The 20524-nt window shown below is 37.9% G+C and overlaps 1 protein-coding gene across 3 annotated transcripts in view; it reads right to left on the reverse strand.

Moving 5' to 3' along the window:
• Positions 1-20524, reverse strand: part of vps50 (VPS50 EARP/GARPII complex subunit) — a 189661-nt gene that overhangs the window by 144076 nt on the left and 25061 nt on the right. For all 3 annotated transcript variants that reach the window (XM_046834965.1, XM_046834968.1, XM_046834967.1), the window contains exons 5-9: positions 17804-17857; positions 4693-4763; positions 4461-4578; positions 4342-4377; positions 4058-4140 (exon numbers count right to left, since the gene is read on the reverse strand). In XM_046834965.1, coding sequence (XP_046690921.1) covers positions 4058-4140; positions 4342-4377; positions 4461-4578; positions 4693-4763; positions 17804-17857 — 362 coding nt within the window. The remainder of the gene's footprint in view (positions 1-4057; positions 4141-4341; positions 4378-4460; positions 4579-4692; positions 4764-17803; positions 17858-20524) is intronic.

Raw genomic sequence — 20524 nt, forward strand, 5'->3', positions numbered from 1 at the left:
TTAAACCGGATGCAGACTGAAGGCATGGAGCTTCAAGAATACTTTAATAGACCTCTGCTCCCCAGAGGATCGGCTCTGAATTACAAAGCAAGACTGGCAGGGAATGCTGATTTGGGATTCCTTAATGAGCAACAGCGGCAGCAGGCGAAGCTAAAACAGCAGGTAATGCTGCACCGAGCCTTGAACTCAAACCGCACGTCGCCTTATAATCATATTCAGCTCTTTGTGATGTTTCTGCGCAGATTTCAGCCGCCAGCGAAAGAGGTCCAGCTTCTCCGTCGCACATGCATCAGAACGGTGACCCTAATCTGAAAACAGGAACACGGAGCGGACGTATGTAGCGTGAAACGAAAAAGAAAATGAAAATCGGTGATCGAAGAACTTGTTTACCTTTTTGTCAGAAGCAGCATATAGAGTTTAGGGTCTAAAACTACTAGACCATCCATACATTCAAATTTAAATACATGTAATATGTATTAGTGTATATTTGTCTGATGTCTATACTAATAAAGGCTTAAGGACCAGAGAATTTCTGAACCTTAATGCTGCCATTACTATAAAAAAAAAAATTAAAAAAACAGTGTGGTTTGGGACACAGCCTGGGGTTTAAAGAGCCATTGCTCACGGTCATGTGTGTATCCTACGTTTTCTCTGTGAATCCGGAGCATCACCATGCTCATGTGTGGAACGAACATAACGTGTCACTTGTTTAACAGTGTATGAGAAAGGATCGTAATTGTGGAAGCGCACCAATCAGCTCTGCATTGTCTGCTGTGTTTTTTGTTGTTTACAGCTGCCTGTCTACACAATAATACATTGGTTATTTAAAGAGGAGATTTGATATTCAGGAAAGAATTGATGTAAAAAAAGAAATAAATAAAAAATCTTAGTAGGCTTTTTACTCCACAAACAGCAGCGTCAATCCAACAAAAACAAGGGGTTGTGTAATCTGTCTAGTGCTTCACCGGCACCAACCTGCCACTGAGCATCTTCACCACAGTTGATATCTGCACAGAGAACATATCATCATCAAGGACTCAACTCATCCCACCCAGAAGGAGATACAAGGCCATTCCCACCAGAACCAGCAGTTTTAAGGCTAGCTTTTTTCCCCTCATAAAGAGAGTGCACCACAGCCTTTATTATCTCTATATGTTTTATAAATGTACATACATGTAAATGCATAGCATATTCGTGTCTATCTTTATATATACAAACTCAATTCATTTATATACATTGTGCTTTATATAGATCTTGCACATATTATATATATCCATTTTTCTGATCCATCCATCCATTTCATCAAGCCATTTCACCAGTCTATCCTCCCATCTATTCATCCATCCATCTCATCCATTCACCGATCATTACTTAATCTAATTAATCCATTCATCCATCCATCCATCCATTTATTCATCCATCTATTCACCGATTATTTATTAATCTAATTTATTTATTCATTCATCCATGCATTTATTCATCCATCCATCTATTCACCGATCATTACTTAATCTAATTCATCCATCCATCTATCCATACATACATTTATCCGTCCATCTATTCATTGATCATTTATTCATCTAATTCATCCATTCATTCAACCATTAATTTATTCATCCATTCATTCATGTATACATCCAATCCTCCATCCATCTCATTCATTTACCCATCTAGTCATCCATTCATCTCATCCATTCACCCATCCTTACATCGATTTCATCTCATCCATTTACCCATCCTTACATCAATTTCATCTCATCCATTCACCCATCCTTACATCGATGTATCTTATATATGTATTCATCAATTCATCCATCCATCTCATAAAACAATCTCTGTTTATCAAGTCATCCATCAATTCATACATTCATCTGCCTCTCCATTTCATTAATTCATCCTAACATCCATATTATCTATTCATTCATCTATTCATCCATCCATCTCATCTATGTATCTCATCCAATCATCCACCTATTCATCCATCATTTACTGTCGTTTCAAATCCTACATTCTGAGTCCTTTTACAGATTGCAGTCTTCCCTCATTCAAACTTGCCTTTCACATTCTGCCCAGGTTTCTATTGTGCCCAAATCCTAATATCCCAGCAGTGTGCCAGTCGAAATGTCTGGTGCTGGTGAGGGATTGACAAAATTGAAGTGGGAAAGCAGCATCAATAGGACAAAAGAAAAAAAATGTCTGTCCATGAGCATTGTGTGTGTGTGTGTGTGTGTGTGTGTGTGGATGATGTCCTCCCAGCAGCCTGCTTTCACATGGGATTGTTCTAATGAAATAATGGCCACCCATTAGCATCAGCACTGGCTTATTAATCACTGAGCGATAGCAGAGCCCACTGTTCTCCCTGAAATGGCTTTAGAGTTCATTTTAATGGATGGGGGGAAAAAATCAAACAAAATAAACTGGCTTCTAGTTGTTACGCTATGCTGGGAATAAACTTCTGAGTCCTCCAGTTACAGCCATACAAGTGCAAGCAATAAAATATTTTAATGTGCCGTATAACTTCATAAAAGGCTTTCAGCTCTGATCCTTCAGGATTTTATTTTTTGCAGGTAATAAACATTTACTGGACTAAGCGTTTTAAAGGACACTTTTTCCACCAAAGTAGGACAAAGCAGTAATATTGATATTGTGGTATTAACAGTCCTAATTGCCATTTCTGAGATAAAGACCATGAACACTGCAAAAACAACTGATTAGGTGGTAAATAAAAAAAATAATAATAAAAAATGTTCCTTTATGTGTTATAATTTGCGCAGGACAATAAAGAAACGGCTCATCAAACTGAGTTGTTTGCAGGTTTTTTTTTTATGCACCACCACCGCATGGCTGGTTGCACACAGTAGACTGAAGAAGAATTGCAGTCGTCTCCTACCAGGTGCAAATTGTTACAGGTCTAATTACAAGCAAAGTTGAATTAGTTTTGAACAGAAAAAACAAGATGCAGAAACATAAACGCCAATAATGCCAATAAATGTCCTTCAAAATGTCTGTAGGAGTGAAGCTTTTCAGAAGGTTTGTGAAGGTCAAGCAGACAGCAACCAATTCAGTGACTGAGTCCAAGCATGACCGAGCAAGTCAGCGGCTGAGTCAATGCGTAACTGAGCAAGTCAGTGGCTGAGTCTATGCGTAACTGAGCAAGTCAGTGGCTGAGTCTATGTGTAAATGAGCGAGTCAGTGGCTGAGTCTATGTGTAAATGAGTGAATCAGTGGTTGAGTCTATGTGTAAATGAGCAAATCAGTGGTTGAGTCTATGTGTAAATGAGCGAGTCAGTGGAAGAGTCTATGTGTAAATGGGTAAGTCAGTGGAAGAGTCTATGTGTAAATGGGTAAGTCAGTGGAAGAGACTATGTGTAAATAAGTGAGTCAGTGGCTGAGTCTATGTGTAAATGAGCGAGTCAGTGGAAGAGTCTATGTGTAAATGGGTAAGTCAGTGGAAGAGTCTATGTGTAAATAAGTGAGTCATTGGAAGAGTCTATGTGTAAATGAGCGAGTCAGTGGAAGAGTCTATGTGTAAATGGGTAAGTCAGTGGAAGAGTCTATGTGTAAATGGGTAAGTCAGTGGAAGAGTCTATGTGTAAATAAGTGAGTCAGTGGCTGAGTCTATGTGTAAATGAGCGAGTCAGTGGAAGAGTCTATGTGTAAATGAGCGAGTCAGTGGAAGAGTCTATGTGTAAATAAGTGAGTCAGTGGCTGAGTCTATGTGTAAATGGGTAAGTCAGTGGCTGAGTCTGTGTAAATGAGCGAGTCGGTGGCAGAGTCTTCACGTGAATGAGTTAGTCAGTTGCTGACTGACCAAGAGACTTGAGTCAGAAAAAACTCTTCTAATACTGAACTCACCCCAAAACAAAACCTAACTTCTTGAATCGCCAGATAGAGTGGAACAAAAGACCATTGTGTAAAAAAGACAGTAAACAGAGTACAAGCGCCAGCAATATTCGGATCGTTTGCCATTTTGAAACAAGGAGTGATTCCTTTGGATCTGACTTGCCTCTCTAGGCACCACAGCTACAGTCCTGAAGTCAAACAGTGCTCAACATACCTTATGCAGCTATAGTGCTTGAAAGTGCTGGCAGCCTTTTGACATTCCAAGCACAACTGGATTGCACCTGGATAGTCCTCTTCCTGCCAAAAAAACAAACGCATCCACTTTTAGCTGCACAACTAAAAATCAGCCCAGAGTGAGATCTCTTCTTTAAACATGGGGTACTTCAATGTATGTAGAGTTATTAATGTCCAGGAATTAATTTGATTTAAAATGATCTAAAAGGAAAATAATGTAGAAAATGTTTTTGTCAATTACACCATGAGGAAAGACATGCTTACCTCCAGCATCTCACTCAGCCGAACATCTGTCCTTTGCTGTATAAGAGAGTAAAAAAAGCTCGTTTTTGATCGATAAAATGACAAAGTTGACCACGATCTTAAATGAATGTAGTGGTTACCAGTGTCTTGATGGTCCTTAAAGATTTTAACAATCCTGTCAGCAGCTGCCTGCGTCTCTGGTTTGCCAGAAGTCCAAGACTTGCTTCTGTGAAGCCTTCTTTAGCAAAACAAAGCTGCCTATAAACAGAAAAGAAAAGTCTGAATCGCTCGCTTATAACTCAGAACGCCTTTCTTTTCCAATACTGGGGTTGTGATGATGATGATGATGATGAAAAAAGAAGGAGACCAGACCTGCGAGCATTGGTGCAGATAACAGCAGCCAGTTGCAGTGTGGTTTGCAGAGATGTGACTCGTTCCAGTTCCTGAAATATATAAAAATATATATATATATATATATATATATATAGTAGGTACTATTTTTTTATTTCGGTCTGTTCTAATTTGCACCAATTTCCGCTTCGTTTGTGAGGTTTCGTTTGCGTGAAAAGGACGTCTCTTGCTCCCTGAACCAATCTTTCACAAATTTAACCCGATGAATCCTGACAATATCACCCAGGAATATTCCCATGCTCTAATGGAAGAAGAAAATTGATGGAAAAACCTTGCCTTGACTTTAATTTCCCAACGCATTACGTTGGTAAACCTAGCCCTAGCTCTGATCTGCAACCCCAGATCATAACACTGCCCCCACAGTGTTGTACAGTTGGCACTTTTATTGGCCAGGCAGTATATTAATTTACCAGCTAAACTACAATGTAAAAATATGGCTGAAAATGACAATGATGTATGAAAGTCCACTAAAGTTCAAACCAAAACGGAAATCAAATTACTGTTGTTCTGCTTTGTGCTGTAAACTATTAAAAAAAATAAAATAATGAATTTTAAAAAATAGGGGAAAACAGCTTTTTTACTTATATGAACATATTTTTTGTCTATTTATAACAAGACTGCCTTTAACTGGGTGATACCAATGACTTCCTGTACCACATATTATAGCAGCCTATTTAGCTTGAAGTGTTACAAAAGCTCCGCCCCTATGCACTATATCAATATGATATTGTACATAACTTATGTTTTTTGACATATGTCTGAATTCTGTGGCGTGGCCACATGTGTAGTTGCATGTGTATTAAGTTATAGCAGGAGATAGGATGTTGGACTTATGACGGGAAGGTTATGAGTTCAAATCCCAGCACTAACAAGCGGCCACTGCTGGGCCCTTGAGCAAGGCCCTTACATAAAATAACTGTGCCACTGGACAAAGGCCAAAATGCCATTAATGTAAATTTACTGTCAGACCAAATAAATCAACATATAATATTTTTATGAGGATTAGGTCATAAATCTTCGACTTTTTGAGCACCACTTGTCTAAACCCCCTTAGAGATATGTATAAAAGCCAGACACTGCAAGACCTTTTCCTCTGTTCATATTTTCCTGCTGCTTGAAGTGTCTCACTTCTGGACCTGACCGCACTGAGGGGAAAAAAGGTAGCAAGCAAAACACTCTCGTTCCACCGAAAAAAGACAGAGCAGTGATGAGGCAAGGCAGGAATATACCCGTGATCCCATGCGCCATTTCTTGCATTATTGCTCAGTGGAATTTGAATTGTAGCGTTTGAAGAGCTTTCGGAGCCTGAGGTGAACGCGTGTTCTGAGAATCCCAGCTCTCAGTCTTAAGACGATGTGCGTCAGATACGACCTTTAGCCCAGAGCTAGCCTTTGGCGAGATCAAGCATCATCATCCTACTGTCGTATTAAACATAACTATTTGGGAACAGAATACGAGCTGGAAAAAATCGATTCCACAGAAGACGTGTACACAAAGACTCTTTATGCCCGACAACACAAAACAGCATTGAGTCTTCCGAGAGATTATAGCTAGTTATTACTGGTGTAAAAAAATAATATATATATATATATATATATATATATACCTCCCAGTCATATAAATATGACTGGGAGGCTCCTGATAAAAGTCCAAGACGACCAACACGATCCGACAAAAAACAGGGACAACAGGAGGCTTCAAGGCAGCGCTCTTGCACATGGGAAAGTGAGAGGTTCATTAGAAGACATCAAAATTTTAATTACGTTGGGAACATTTACATAGAAAATAAGAAGAAAAAAAATCGCAAGCAAGAAGTTTAGTTTTCTAATACGTTATTCTGAAAGATTTGCACCTAAGGTTATAGGAAATTGGGATTTAATCATCTCAGTACAGGAATTTTACACAATAAAGGCGGGTGAATATAAACTGATAGGTGGGGTAATGTGCTATCTACAATCCTACTGTAGATACCTTCAGCTCAATATTATAGACTTACAGCGAAAACTCGACTGGAATCAAGGTCACCCTGATGCTTATTATATTCCTATATACTCCTATATTCACTATATCTATACACTATAAGGACAAAGGTACTGGGACGTCAGAATGTTCCAGCCATATGTATATCTTTCCCAAACTGTTACCACAAAGTTCCACTGTATAAGAAGTATTTGGAAAATGTTGAGTGGCCTGTTACAGAGCTCTGACCTCAACCCGACCGAACACCTGTGGAATGAATTAGAACGCTTAGTAGAACACCCTTGTGGCTGAATGCTCACAAATCCCCTCAAACACACCCCAAAATCTAGTGGAACATCTTCCCAGAAAAGATGAGGTTATGCGAACAGAAAATGGAGACTAAAGCCATGTTCACACTAATAGGTTTTCTTTAGAAAACGCTCTCTGCAGTGGATTGTGAATCTGAATTCACAAAAGTCATGGTTTTTTCCAGTCGTTGCCGCGACGTTTCAAAGTAACAAATGGCGCGCCATCTTACTCAAGCGCAGTACGGGGACGTGAACGGTTTCAGACGTTTCGGTGTGAATGAGCAACTTTTGGAAAATGACTAAAGACAACTACGAACTCTATTACCTAATAAATCTAACGTGAATAAAATAGACAACCAGTAAAACCAGAGCCAGGATCATGGCCAACCAGGAAATGCACCATAAGGTGTTTTCTTTTTTTGGGGGGGAAAATGTGCCAAATTCCCTGTTATTTCCTCGCAATTCCGAGTTTATTTCTTGTAATTCTGACTTTTTTCCTCACAATTCAGACCTTTAGATCTCGTAGATCTCCCAGTGTTCCTGCCACTTCTGCCGATCTGCGCAACGGTGTCCGAACAACGACCTTTGACCCGGACCTTCATCTTCGGGAAGAGGACAAAGTCTGCAAGAGCCAAATCTGGCAGGTAGGTGCGTGAGTGAGATCATGTGGATTGTTCTCCGCCGAACATCATGCACAAGTTGCATGACGGTTTTCATGCTGAATTTTGCGTGCGCTCTTTTGTTCTAACATACTGTCCGGGATGAAAACGCAGACGTGGTCGGAATAGCACTTTTTTGATACCACCTCGCATTTGAATACCCTATGGACAGACTCGCATATATGTGCATGTCAGGAATGTCAATTGTTGCCATTACCTTTCCACGAGAATAACATTAGCATAATCTAGTACAGGGAATATACTTAAAGCTAAATACATCGCGTGTGTTCGAGTATTTTACAGTCTAGAAGATGCGTGAAGTTCACAGTAAAGACAAGCCACAGCGCCTCAGCCGTTTCTAGAACATCGGCGCTGATTAAACACAAACTGTCAAAATGCTCACTTTTCTGTAGCACAGCCTCAGGCCGGAAAAATGTACGTCGTATGGGATTGAATCGCGATTCGTTTATTATACACAGCACAAGTCGAAAGAAAGAAAACTTGCAGCGAAATATAAAAACGTGTAAACTTGGAAGAAATGCTGATGTCCGTATTTCTTTTTTTCATTCAAATGCGCAGCCTGCACCGTTTCGATTTCTTTTATTCAAAAATAAAATAACCTGGAAAAAAAAAACACGAATGGGAAAACGATGTTACAGTCTGAAGCACCTGTTTGTATTTATATGCAAACCTACTGTCAGTCACTTTATAGACTTTTCCCAAGACACATTCACTATAAGAAGATCTCGGTCTGAAATCAGCAAGTGTCCAGCCCAGCCAGTTCATTCTTATGTGAGCAAAATCAACCATTCTTCTAAAAGAAATGAAGAAAAAAAAATGCATAAATTGTTGTTGCAATTCACAAAAAAAAAAAAAATGTAATAAATAAAATATGAAACTACACAGAATTCTTTATGCTACTCTTGGCTAAATAAAATCTGCGTAAAAATCTTCTTGCTTTTCACATTTAAAAATACAGTAAATAATGATAAAAAAGGACAATGATATACAGGAACTTGGCTTTCTGGCAACTGAAAGGCTCTTTGTGTCTCACAATGATCTCAAGAAAAATAAAGAAAAGCACAATGATGGCATTCCTTCTCATAAACTACTACGAGCCAAAGCTTTTTGTATTACCGTTTCTCTTAATCGTGTCCATTTGCGTTACCATTTGAGTCCCAATACATTAAGTGGTTACCGTATAACGTTATGATGAGGGTTAGGTCATTGATTTTCAAAAGTTGTTTAGGTCAAGGACTCCTTAGGTGATAGATACATGGGGCAGGGACCCATAAACATAGCCCTTGACCTTAGAAATCAATCATATTACACTAATTATATTATGTTAAGACAATTAGAACCATGTTGTTGTACATGCTTCATTGTCTGTATATTTGTACAAGCGAGAATGTGTACGCACGGTTTTACTAGGAAAAATCTTTATAGGAGTACGGGCATATTTCGGGAGGACGAGCATGTCTTTGAGGCGTTTGGTTCCGGTTCTGCTCGTCACCTCCGTCCCCACGCTTCATGCTCGGTCGCTTCATCGACATTGTTCAGAGTGCGTTCTTGTTAGGCGTTTTGTCTGGTTTTATACTGGTTTTGTTTTATTTCACTATAAATTCAGCATCATGGGTTCCAAAAACTGTAGTGTAGCTGGTAAGAAGGTTGTACAAAGAATAACCATTGAAATAAAATTAAAAATTGTAGAAAAGCACTAACGTGGCGTATGCACATGAGATCTTTGTCTGCAATACGGCATGTCCGGTTCAACCGTAAGTACAATTAATCTCGTACACCGGGGTTCCACTGTATTTTCAAAACTTTCAAAAAAATGTATGCATCATAATTAACATATTTTTGCAATTAAAATCAATGTATCGAGTGGCTCACAGTTGTCTTTTATTCGAATAGGTTTGCAGGTTCATACATTTTCCTTTTACTCTCAGGTGGACTTTTAAACATGAACTTCAGCTTTAATTTGAACAGAATTTAACATTTAATTTTACCCTCAGGTGGGCAATTATACAATATAATTTTAACAGCACTTGAATGTGCCAAATCAAATCTCAATTGTATCAAATTTACCTTGTTTTTACCCGTGCTATAAATAATAAATTATTCGTGATTCGACAGTAATTAGCAGACCCCCAGTTGAATACCCATGGATTCGATTATTGTGATATGAAAATGTACACCCTTCCTTATTTATTTTTTACCAGCAACAGTGCCGTGTTTTAAATGCCAGTCTTAACAATAAACTCACAGGATGGTTGCCATGTGGAATTGAATCAGCTTGACAATCAGCATCATCAGAACCTCTCCCTCTATAGTTGCCTGGACGGCGTTAACAAGATTGGCAAAAGGTGACCATTACATTTCTCCGCCCTCTGGAAAAAGATCTTTTCCCCCCACGTGCCATCAGGCTACTCGACCTACTGACCTGTCACGACTAAAACGGCTGAACTTGTCTTGCAGTCTTGTCTTGTGCATTAACCACCAGTCATGTGCTATTTATTCCTTCTCATCACTTTAGATTTATTACAGAGAGTTAAGCTACTTGTGCACCAAACCTTACAATCGTGCAATAACGCTTTGAACAGATGTGCATCCATTGTGTTATATATGTGTAGTGGTTTTTGTTTTGTGCTGTCTATGTGTTGTGTGTTAAGTGATACACTACTTAAAATATTACTCCAGTAAAAGTGCTCCCTTTAAAGTTGCCTTCAAATGTACCAAGTATCCAAAATACTACGATTTATTATTTCTTAATCAGCTCAGGTTATGTCAAAAGACTCTAAAGTTACTCTTAGTGCAACAATCTATTAATAGAATGACATGAATAAGACAAATTAAAAAAAAAGATTGATTTCTATTAAAATGATCATGAACCTTCTTTTCAACTACTTGTGTTGTGGCGAGTTTGAGTTTCTTCCATCATTTATTCCTCTCTGAATCTGCATGTTTGACCAGTTACGTATTTATCCTAATAAACAAAAAGGAACTCCTGTTTTTTTAATGTAGTTGAGTAAAAAGTAACATATTTAAGTTTTAAGTTCAAGTCTCACCAAATGGAAATACCTCGGTAAAGTACAGATACGTGAAAAAGCTACTCGGGTGCAGTGACAAATCACGTTTACTTTGTCCACCGCTGCTAAAAACATCTGCACATCCGAGCCTCTGGAGAAACACAGGTTTGCTGCCTGGCTGAATGACAATAAAAGATCGCTTTGACTAAGTAGGACTTATTTCATCCAGCATTCTTTCTCTATGAACAAGATGTAATCAGTTCTCTTGAACCTCTGGAGGACACCCGCCTCTGTGACTCAAATGCCAAAACAGAGCCTCATGCACGTGTGGTACCGGAGCAGTGCTTTAACTCCGTCACCAATAGACAGATTCGCGTGGATGCTCACACACTGATCTATGAGGTAAAAAGCTCACTCTTAATAATCCAGGCCACCTGTAATACTGGCAGACTGACTGTCTACGAAGGGCTTCGACCCTCAAAGCACATTCAGCTACACAAAACAGCTTGCAATCACAGATGCCTCAAGCCAGTCGAGAACATAGTTCGGGTCTCTCCTGCCACGAGAGCTAAAAAAAGAACAGCACAGAGGAAATAAGTAAACAATGCTATGTTGTTACTTCCGAAGACATTACCGGTCTAATAAGAGTGAAGCTAATGAGATGGAACTAAACCTGAATCAATACAAGATTCCCCACCGCATCTATGTATAGCAAAGATCCGGATGTCTTGGCGGAGCATTCCGTGTCAGGAGTTTAGTTAATGGTATATACAAGGAGGTATGGTTTTTATCATTTCTCAGATCCTCTAGGCATCAATAATATTGTCGAAAAATGGTTTCAGTCATCCTTAAAATACCTGAGGATTTTATCTATAAAAGGAACTTTTATAAAATGTTTGCACGTGTGAAAATCATTTTGTGTTGAAATTTCGCACGAAAAAGCGCTGGGTTGCTTTTCATTCCAAAAACGTATTTCAAAAGAGGCACTTTTATGGTACAGGACCAAAAAAAAAATAAATAAATAAAAAATAAAAGAAAATAACATATGTGACTGTTTCACTGTCGTCTAAATCACATCTATAATACGGTTTTATAATTCGGTGTCTTGGCGAAGCGGTAAAATTTGGTCTACGCAAATAAAAATGTAAATGTGGTAAAGCGCTTGAGTATTCAACGCTGGCTTCTGCTGCGCTTTTTCTTCCTTTTTTCTGAGACAAACCAGAAAAGACAAGAAATGCTCCAGCAATGCATGCAGTCAACAATGTGTTTAGAAAAGTGTGCTGGATATTCATCACTGCAATGATGTGGACACGGTTTAATGGAAACATTTTGTTGAGGTAGTCCCCGAGTTATGAGGGTTCGACTTACTTAATTTTTTTGATCTTACAATGACGATAGCGATATAAAAAAAATTGTCAAAGTCTTACATTTACACACGGCATTACATTAGAAGTCGACCCATTGATTGATTTTTAGAATTTTTTGCTTCAATCGGCATCGGCCGATTGTGCTGCGAATTAGGCCGATTATTGGCAAGGCGCATCCGACACACCAAACCATGCGTGTACGTTCTGTGCCTGCGTAAAAGAACAAAACTTTCTCATACCAGAAGGTGGCAGTAGTGTGTTTTCGGCATCCGAACAGTGAAATGGGAAGAGCTAGAACCGTGAATATATAAAGCGAGCCGCGTGTAGTTGCAAAGACAAGAGCGAGAATGACTATAAGCGTGTTTTTTCTCGTGTGCTCATTCGCTAAGATTATTAGCCAATCGGAGTTCTTTTTTTTACAGAAAAAAAACCCAGAAGACGTTGGCCGACTAGAGCAAGCTGTCCGATGTTCAAACCCTCTCCCCAGACATTCCGACCCTCAGCTTGGGGTGTCCCGAGTTTTAATGCTTATCCTTTGTTCTAAATCCAGCCTCATATCCATAGATTGAGAAGTTTGGAGAGAGAATAAGAAGAACATTTGGAGACAGAATGAGAAGAACATTTGGAGACAGAATGAGAAGAACATTTGGAGACAGAATAAGAACATTTGGAGAGAAAATAAGAACATTTGGAGAGAAAATAAGAACATTTGGAGAGAGAATAAGAAGAGCATTTGGAAACAGAATGAGAAGAACATTTAGAGACAGAATAAGAAGAACATTTGGAGACAGAATGAGAGGAAAATTTGGAGACAGAATGAGAAGATAATTTGGAGAGAGAATAAGAAGAACGTTTGGAGAGAGAATATGAGCAGGTTTTTGGTATTGTATTGTTAAGTGAGTCTTCAACCAGCCGTTGTTTAGTCTACATGTAGGTACGGGAAACAAAACCTGCTCACAAGTGCACAGATTGGAGGCTTGTTGTTCAATAAAAGTTTCATTTAAGTAATTTTCTTTATAATTTTATATTAATTAATTTTATGAGATGAAGGTTTGTGGTGTTTCAAAGCCCTTTCCGCTCTTTTTTAAATCTGCGTCTTTAATGCTCTGTTTTGCTAAATGATGTACTGTAATTTGTTAAATTATTAACAACAATACCATACTGAATCACCATTCTTTAAGACTCCTCTGTAGACTGGGCCATGTCTACCATATTTTAAGGTTCTGACGGGGTTACTGTAACGGATCTCCACCGTAAGTGGGGGACTATGTCCCTTATGTGGAAAGTGATAAAGGTAAATAGGTGAGTGTAAAGATCTCACGATCATGAAGGCTACACAAATGGGTCAGGATATCTCCTAAACACCAGGTCTTTCAAGCAAAGAAATCCAGTGAACCAGAAACAGGATTATACAGAAGGCAGGACCAAGGCTTATTGATGAATGTGGGGAGCTAAGGCTAGACTATAAAATGCACAAACTGCTGAAAAAGCATTTGCATTCAAGCATTTGTAGTACAAACTACTGAAAAAGTTCATTCTGGCTCAGATACATTGCATCACAGGTTGTCTACTTGCAGTGTACAACAATGAAAAGAGAAAGTGTCTATATAAACTCTCCACCACTGAAATCGCCTACAAAGTGGTCCAGTGGTCCAAAAAATACATCCAGTGACCCAGGACAGTACTTGCTGATTATCAACCAACTAAAATGTCTTAAATGGATAATTGCTAAAAACCTAACACTCCATGTAAAATTAAATAAATAAATAAAAAAATCATGAAAATATTCTAAATAAAATAAATATGAATATATTCAGTATCTTAAAAATATTGAGGTAAATAAAAGGCATACATTCAAACTGAAACAAAAAGTAACACACCAAATAAATAAAAACTGTTACATTCAAAATGGCCTCTAGAGGCCACTTCTGTACTGTATAACACAACCTGGAAAAACTATCAGGTATGGATGTTTGCAATCCAGTAATTAACTATTGGTGCTGATTAAATGGCAAAAACAATTAATCAGTTGACCCCTAATAGAGACCACCTTCACAGGTCTTGTGAAGTCCATTGATGGGTTAAAGCTGTTTTGTGTTATCTTTTCATCAGAGCATGATTCCACTACAGCTTAAAATCTCCGAACTGAAAAACCCCTCGGGTTCAACATCTAATTAGTGCTGATCAAAAGAATAAAATGCAGTCTGTTTTGTGGAATACTTAACCGCTACATCTGCCGATGTTGTGATGATGTGCCCGCGTGAACAACATTAATCACTTCCTATAATGCGGACGTACCCTGGTCATTCCAACGACAGGAAATGCCCCGGGGCAAGGTTAGACACTGGGAAGAATTAGTATATTAAAGCTCTTAGATGTTGTGTTCCCAAAGTTAATAGAGTAAAAGGCAAGCAGCAGACAATAAAGCACTCGTTCTGACAATCATAAATGATATGATTACCAGAAACTAGGCGAATGCACTACTTATTTCATTACAAGACAAGTCTAATTGCTTCCTGTGCCACTGTGCAGAGATGCTGTTTTCTGGGTCATATAAATCCATTTATCAAATGGATGACGGATTTTCCATTAAAAAAAAACATAGTTAAGCAAGCTGCATTTTAAACAGCTGACTATCTCTCCTATGTTCGATTTTCACATTGTTTTCTGACACATGGCTCAGCCATATACACACATACATACACACATACATACATATAGACATAGAAGAGTTGGTCTTGTTGAATCTATAATAAATCTAAGCTGTTGAACTTATTTATGAGTTGTTCAGGAGCTCCTGGTTTCACAACCTCACTGCATAATACTGCAGAAAAGTCATTACTCATAATCACACACTCCGGTGGTCATGATCAGACACAGCAACCCTCAGTATGCAGGTCTTTCCTTATGGACTTATGGATATATATATTTATTAGGGCAGTAACAGTACATATATTTGTACCAAACTGTTTCGATGCAAAGCTTTCTGTTTGGTGCACGTGTACCGAATGCAATTCTTTTTAGGTGTGAAAGTTAAAATCTGACTTCCCTCAAGAACGTGTTAAATGATAAACCGCGAGTTTGTTTAATCTCTGCCTCAAAAAATTTAGTAAACTTTAAAACATACACAACAATCCAAAAGTATAAAAAGAAAACTACAGTTAGCGCAGTGTCACTGTTTCTACTCACTCTGTACTGGAAATACGATTTATAGTGCACTGTGAAACTCGCTGTTGAATTTTGTTTTGCGCATGCATTTTACTACATTCTAACAATACGGATGAATTTGCGCTGGTTGTCCAGCTTCAAGAACTTTTCTCAAAAGGAGAAAATCCTGACACTTCAGCATATCGAAGGAGTGAATGAATGAGTGACAGATGAAAGGAAGACATTTGTTAAAGTCTGCTGAAATAGAAGCAGTTACGTAGGATCATTTCTTTAGAAAATTTTATATTAAATGTAACACACATATACATATCTGTGTTAATCAAATGAGGTCTAACAAATGTAAACTTTCGTTCAAATTTTTCTTTAATTTAATTTAATCAATTTACTTTGTGCCAATTTAATTGATTACTAAATTTAACCAATATAATAAAAAAAGTGCATTGCATGGATTTGATTAATTAAATTATATTATATTTGTATAAAATATTATAAAAAAATTTTATAGATTATTTAGCCAAGCAGTCATCTTATATAAATAGTTTTAAAAATTGTAACTTCACTTTTACAAATTTTTATAATAATAATAAACAACATATATTTATTTACTTAAATTCTATTTATATATATATATATATATATATATATATATATATATATATATATATATATATATATATATATATTGTGTATGTATGTATAAATATTTATATATATATATAGCTAGCTCTGATCCTTGGAAAACATATGATATGGGTATGAAGAGGAATAATATTTAAAGCTTTGCCAGTTGTATTTCCATACAACTTCTCAAAGATGTACAAAACCACTCATCCTGACAGCCAATTTCAGCAAATCTACTAATCCGTCTGTAGGAGGCACAAAAAAAAAAAAAAAAGATTAATTCCTTCCACTCCAGGTCAGAATCCACAAATCCACAGGGCATAGTCTATGAAGGGGAGAAAAAAATCCTACCGTTTCCTGATCAAAGCCTGGCCAGTGTGGCTATACAAAAGTCCCAAGGAAAAAAAAAACCCAGGGTAATCCAGTGTGGGATGAGGGGGAGGACCGGGTGCGTAAGGAGAGCGAGTGTAGCTCCTCAACTCTTTCTTCTCACACCACTTTAATAGCAAAGTGAATGAAAATCGTTCCCCGACATCAAAACACCCTCATTAGCAGTTTTGTCAGTGGCATCATCTGTAAATCCCAATGAGCAAGCTAACATTTCCACAAACATCATTTCATCATTACATCTGGAAGAGGAAACATTATTTTATTTTCTAAGAGGTAAGATATCACGTGACACAAAACCCATGCAAAACCCGATAGGAAGAATGGTAGCATCCAGTGTGTCGTCGTAACAATTGCAATAACAATGCCACTATCTGCATCTGGATTCGTTTAGTGCTCCAGAGATTTGCAGCTGGACGCAGATCTTAAGACAAGCCGAGTAGGCTTTTATTGTCATTCGGGCCACATACAGTACAACGAAACAACATTCCCCCAGGACCATGAAATGTGATTAATAATAATTATAGCAAAAAGATTTTTAAATACATTTATTTATAGTATCATCATCATTCGAGGTGCATGAAGAGCACCATATTATATTGATTAATTATATAATTATATTCACAAATGAATCTATTCCTATTTATTCCATTTAGCACACTTTCATGATTCGTTACTGCTTTGTTTGTAATGGAGTACAGTACTATTTTACATGGATTGTTATGCTTGTTTGATTTTTCTTTTTTATGTAGTATCTATTTTAAAAAAAACGGCCGATTAATCGGTGATCGGCGAGTATGATCCGTACATACGGTATCGGTAAAATCCACTATAGATATACTGACTGCCAATCATCATTATTATTAATGTCTACCTCTGACCACTACCCTCCCCCACCCCAACTCCACCTTTTTTAAAAAAATTAATAAATGCACAAACCAGTGAAAAATGAGCAGGGGAGGGTTGAGGGCCTTGCACAAGGGCCCAGCAATGGTAGTTTGTCCGTGGTGAGATTTGAACTTGTGACTTTCCGTTCCAGAATATAGACTCTTTTATTATTTTTTTCTGAAAAAGAATCGATCGCAAGCAAAAATGTTAAAGGTCAAAATGGCAGTAAAAAAGGGAGGTGGTACCTCAGTGGTTAAGGCATTGGACTTTGAATAGGAAAGTCACAAGTTCAAATTTCACCACCAACAACCAGCTACTGCTGGGCCTTTGAGCAAGACCCTTGACCCTCCCCTGCTTGGTTGTAAGTGATGTAAGTGATGGTTGAAAATGAAATTTACGTACGATTCTTTTCAAAACAATTGAGAACCAACTAAAAAGCAAAAAAAATAAAAATAAACTCATATAAATTATAGTTGTTCTGATTGTCCCAAGTGTCACTATTTTGTGTAAGCAGCATTGTTATCCATCACTGCTTTAATCCTCCTGGCCATAAAACTCACCATGACGCCATTAAATTCCCATTTCTGATCCTTAAAATAGTGTTACCTTTGTCTTATTATAACAGCAGATTGGGACCAAATGTGGAATGAAATGTTCAAAAAGCACATCTCCAGAAGTGGTCTTACCTTAACATAGGACGGCTGTTTCTCTAATATGAGGTCCGCAACTTTTTTGGAAACCTATATGAGCAGAAAATAGGAAAAGTCAACATGGTGTCCAAACACATGATGAAATACATGAAAAAGCATCTTGCATTTTTGACATGAGGACCATTCGGCTACTCATCCATTCATTCATTCATTTGTTTAAATCAAGCAGGCTTTAATTCGCGGTTCGGAAAATTTGCGGGTTCTCGCTTGGAACCGGACTAACAGCGAGTTACAGATTATTTTAACATTGGCGGGAATCCGCAGCGGGACCGAATGTTCAGGAATGTTGGAAATAACATTTTATGTTATACCTATGTTTTCACTAGGAAATTTCATAAAAATGTTTAAAACGCATTATTGTATTAAAGTGACAGGTCCCCTGGTGGTCTAGTGGTTAGGATGTGGCGCTCTCACCGCTGCGGCCCGGGTTCGATCAGGGAACCGACCCCAGCCACTCTCAGTGCCGGTCCCAAGCCTGGATAAATGGGGAGGGTTGCATTAGGAAGGGCATCCAGCGTAAAAACATGCGCCAAATCAATCATGCGGATGATCCGCTGTGGCGACCCCTAACGGAGAAGCCGAAAGAAAGTTATTGTATTTGAGTGACATAATGTCTAGATGAATTCACTAAGGTACCATAGGGGCTGCTTCCAAATTTCGCAGTTCAACAAATCAATGTTCCCGCAGAACCAAGGTGCAGCATAAATTACCAACCGAGAAACACGACTACGCAGAACTACACAAACCTCAAATCTAACAACATATAGCAACATTTAGTGCAAAAGAAAAACTACAACGTAAGAAGAGACTGTAAACACGTGACGCTGTGGCACGATTGTCAGTATACAAATAATACTGTACACGTTACCACGAAGTTCTAGCAGCAATTTTGCTTAGAAAAAAAAACATTTATGCTTATTTGCTATAATTTTTTTATGCTATTTATGCATTTGTGTCTATTAATTTATGTAATTTGCTAATCACCTTTGCATTTATTTATTCACTTATTAATTTATTCCTTCATTCATTAATTTATGAATACAAATGATATTAATAAATATCATTCACGGTTTTTCTTTATGAAAAGACTCTCTGACCTACAGTAAACCTAGAGCATCTCACATGGCATACATAATGATGTTCACAATGGGAAATTCGATCAGACATGGCATACTATCACCCTACTAATGTACTACAACTTTTCTTTTATTTTCGAATTCTCAGCAGCTCCATGTATCAAAGTTTCCATGTTGAAATGAAAAAAGAGGTGGGATTCAGGAGGTAAAGTTATATATGTGATTCATTCCATCCAACCATGACCGTACATGAAGCATCGTATGTATTAGCAGCGTTACATTGGCCAGGTGAAAGTTAATTATATACTTATTTAATAATAGTTTAAACGGACTTACACTGATAGAGACACAGATTTTTTTTTATTATTAAAGAAAAACAAAAGCCATGTGAGCTCAAACCTCCAGCAGAGACTTTGACTTTTTTATGTGTAAGAAAAAAAATTGCTGTATTTTTGACTTGAAGCTCCTATTTAAAACATGTAAAGGTTGGCAGGTCTGAAACAATCTTATAAATAAATATCTGTTGTCTCAACCATACCCCTACCTGTAAGCCTGTAAAAATACATACACCCGATTTTCTCTCTCTAGGTGTCTATTTTTCTGCTGAACTTTAGAAACCACCTACAGCATTTAAATACATGTATAGTGCATATAGTAAATCATTTTATACCACAGAACTGGAAAATTCATGATTGGTCAGATTCTACTGAATTTATTTTCAACAGATTGAGAGACAGATGTCTAAAAGAGACATATAAAAGAGATTAACAAAAACTAAAGCCAGGGGTCAGACATCTAGTATGCGAAGGACCAGTTTCATTTTGACAAAATTCTCCCAGGCTGACTATTACGAGTTGTATTATATATATATATATATATATATATATATATATATATATATATATATATATATATATATATATATATACAGTGAGGAAAATAAGTATTTGAACACCCTGCTATTTTGCAAGTTCTCCCACTTAGAAATCATGGATGGGTCTGAAATTGTCATCGAGGTGCATGTCCACTGTGAGAGACATAATCTAAAAAAAAATCCAGAAATCACAATGTATGATTTTTAACTATTTATTTGTATGATACAGCTGCAAATAAGTATTTGAACACCTGAGAAAGTCAATGTTAATATTTGGTACAGTAGCCTTTGTTTGCAATTACAGAGGTCAAACGTTTCCTGTAGTTTTTCACCAGGTTTGCACACACTGCAGGAGGGATTTTGGCCCACCTCCACACAGATCTTCTCTAGATCAGTCAGGTTTCTGGCCTGTCGCTGAGAAACACGGAGTTTGAGCTCCTCCAAAGATTCTCTATTGGGTTTAGGTCTGAGACTGGCTAGGCCACGCCAGAACCTTGATATGCTTCTTACAGAGCCACTCCTTGGTTATCCTGGCTGTGTGCTTCGGTCATTGTCATGTTGGAAGACCCAGCCTCGACCCATCTTCAATGCTCTAACTGAGGGAAGGAGGTTGTTCCCCACAATCTCGCAATACATGGCCCCGGTCATCCTCTCCTTAATACAGTGCAGTCGCCTGTCCCATGTGCAGAAAACACCCCAAAGATGATGCTACCACCCCATGCTTCACAGTAGGGATGGTGTTCTTGG

Source organism: Silurus meridionalis, chromosome 22 (assembly GCF_014805685.1).
Source record: "Silurus meridionalis isolate SWU-2019-XX chromosome 22, ASM1480568v1, whole genome shotgun sequence".
Taxonomy (NCBI): Eukaryota; Metazoa; Chordata; class Actinopteri; order Siluriformes; family Siluridae; genus Silurus; species Silurus meridionalis.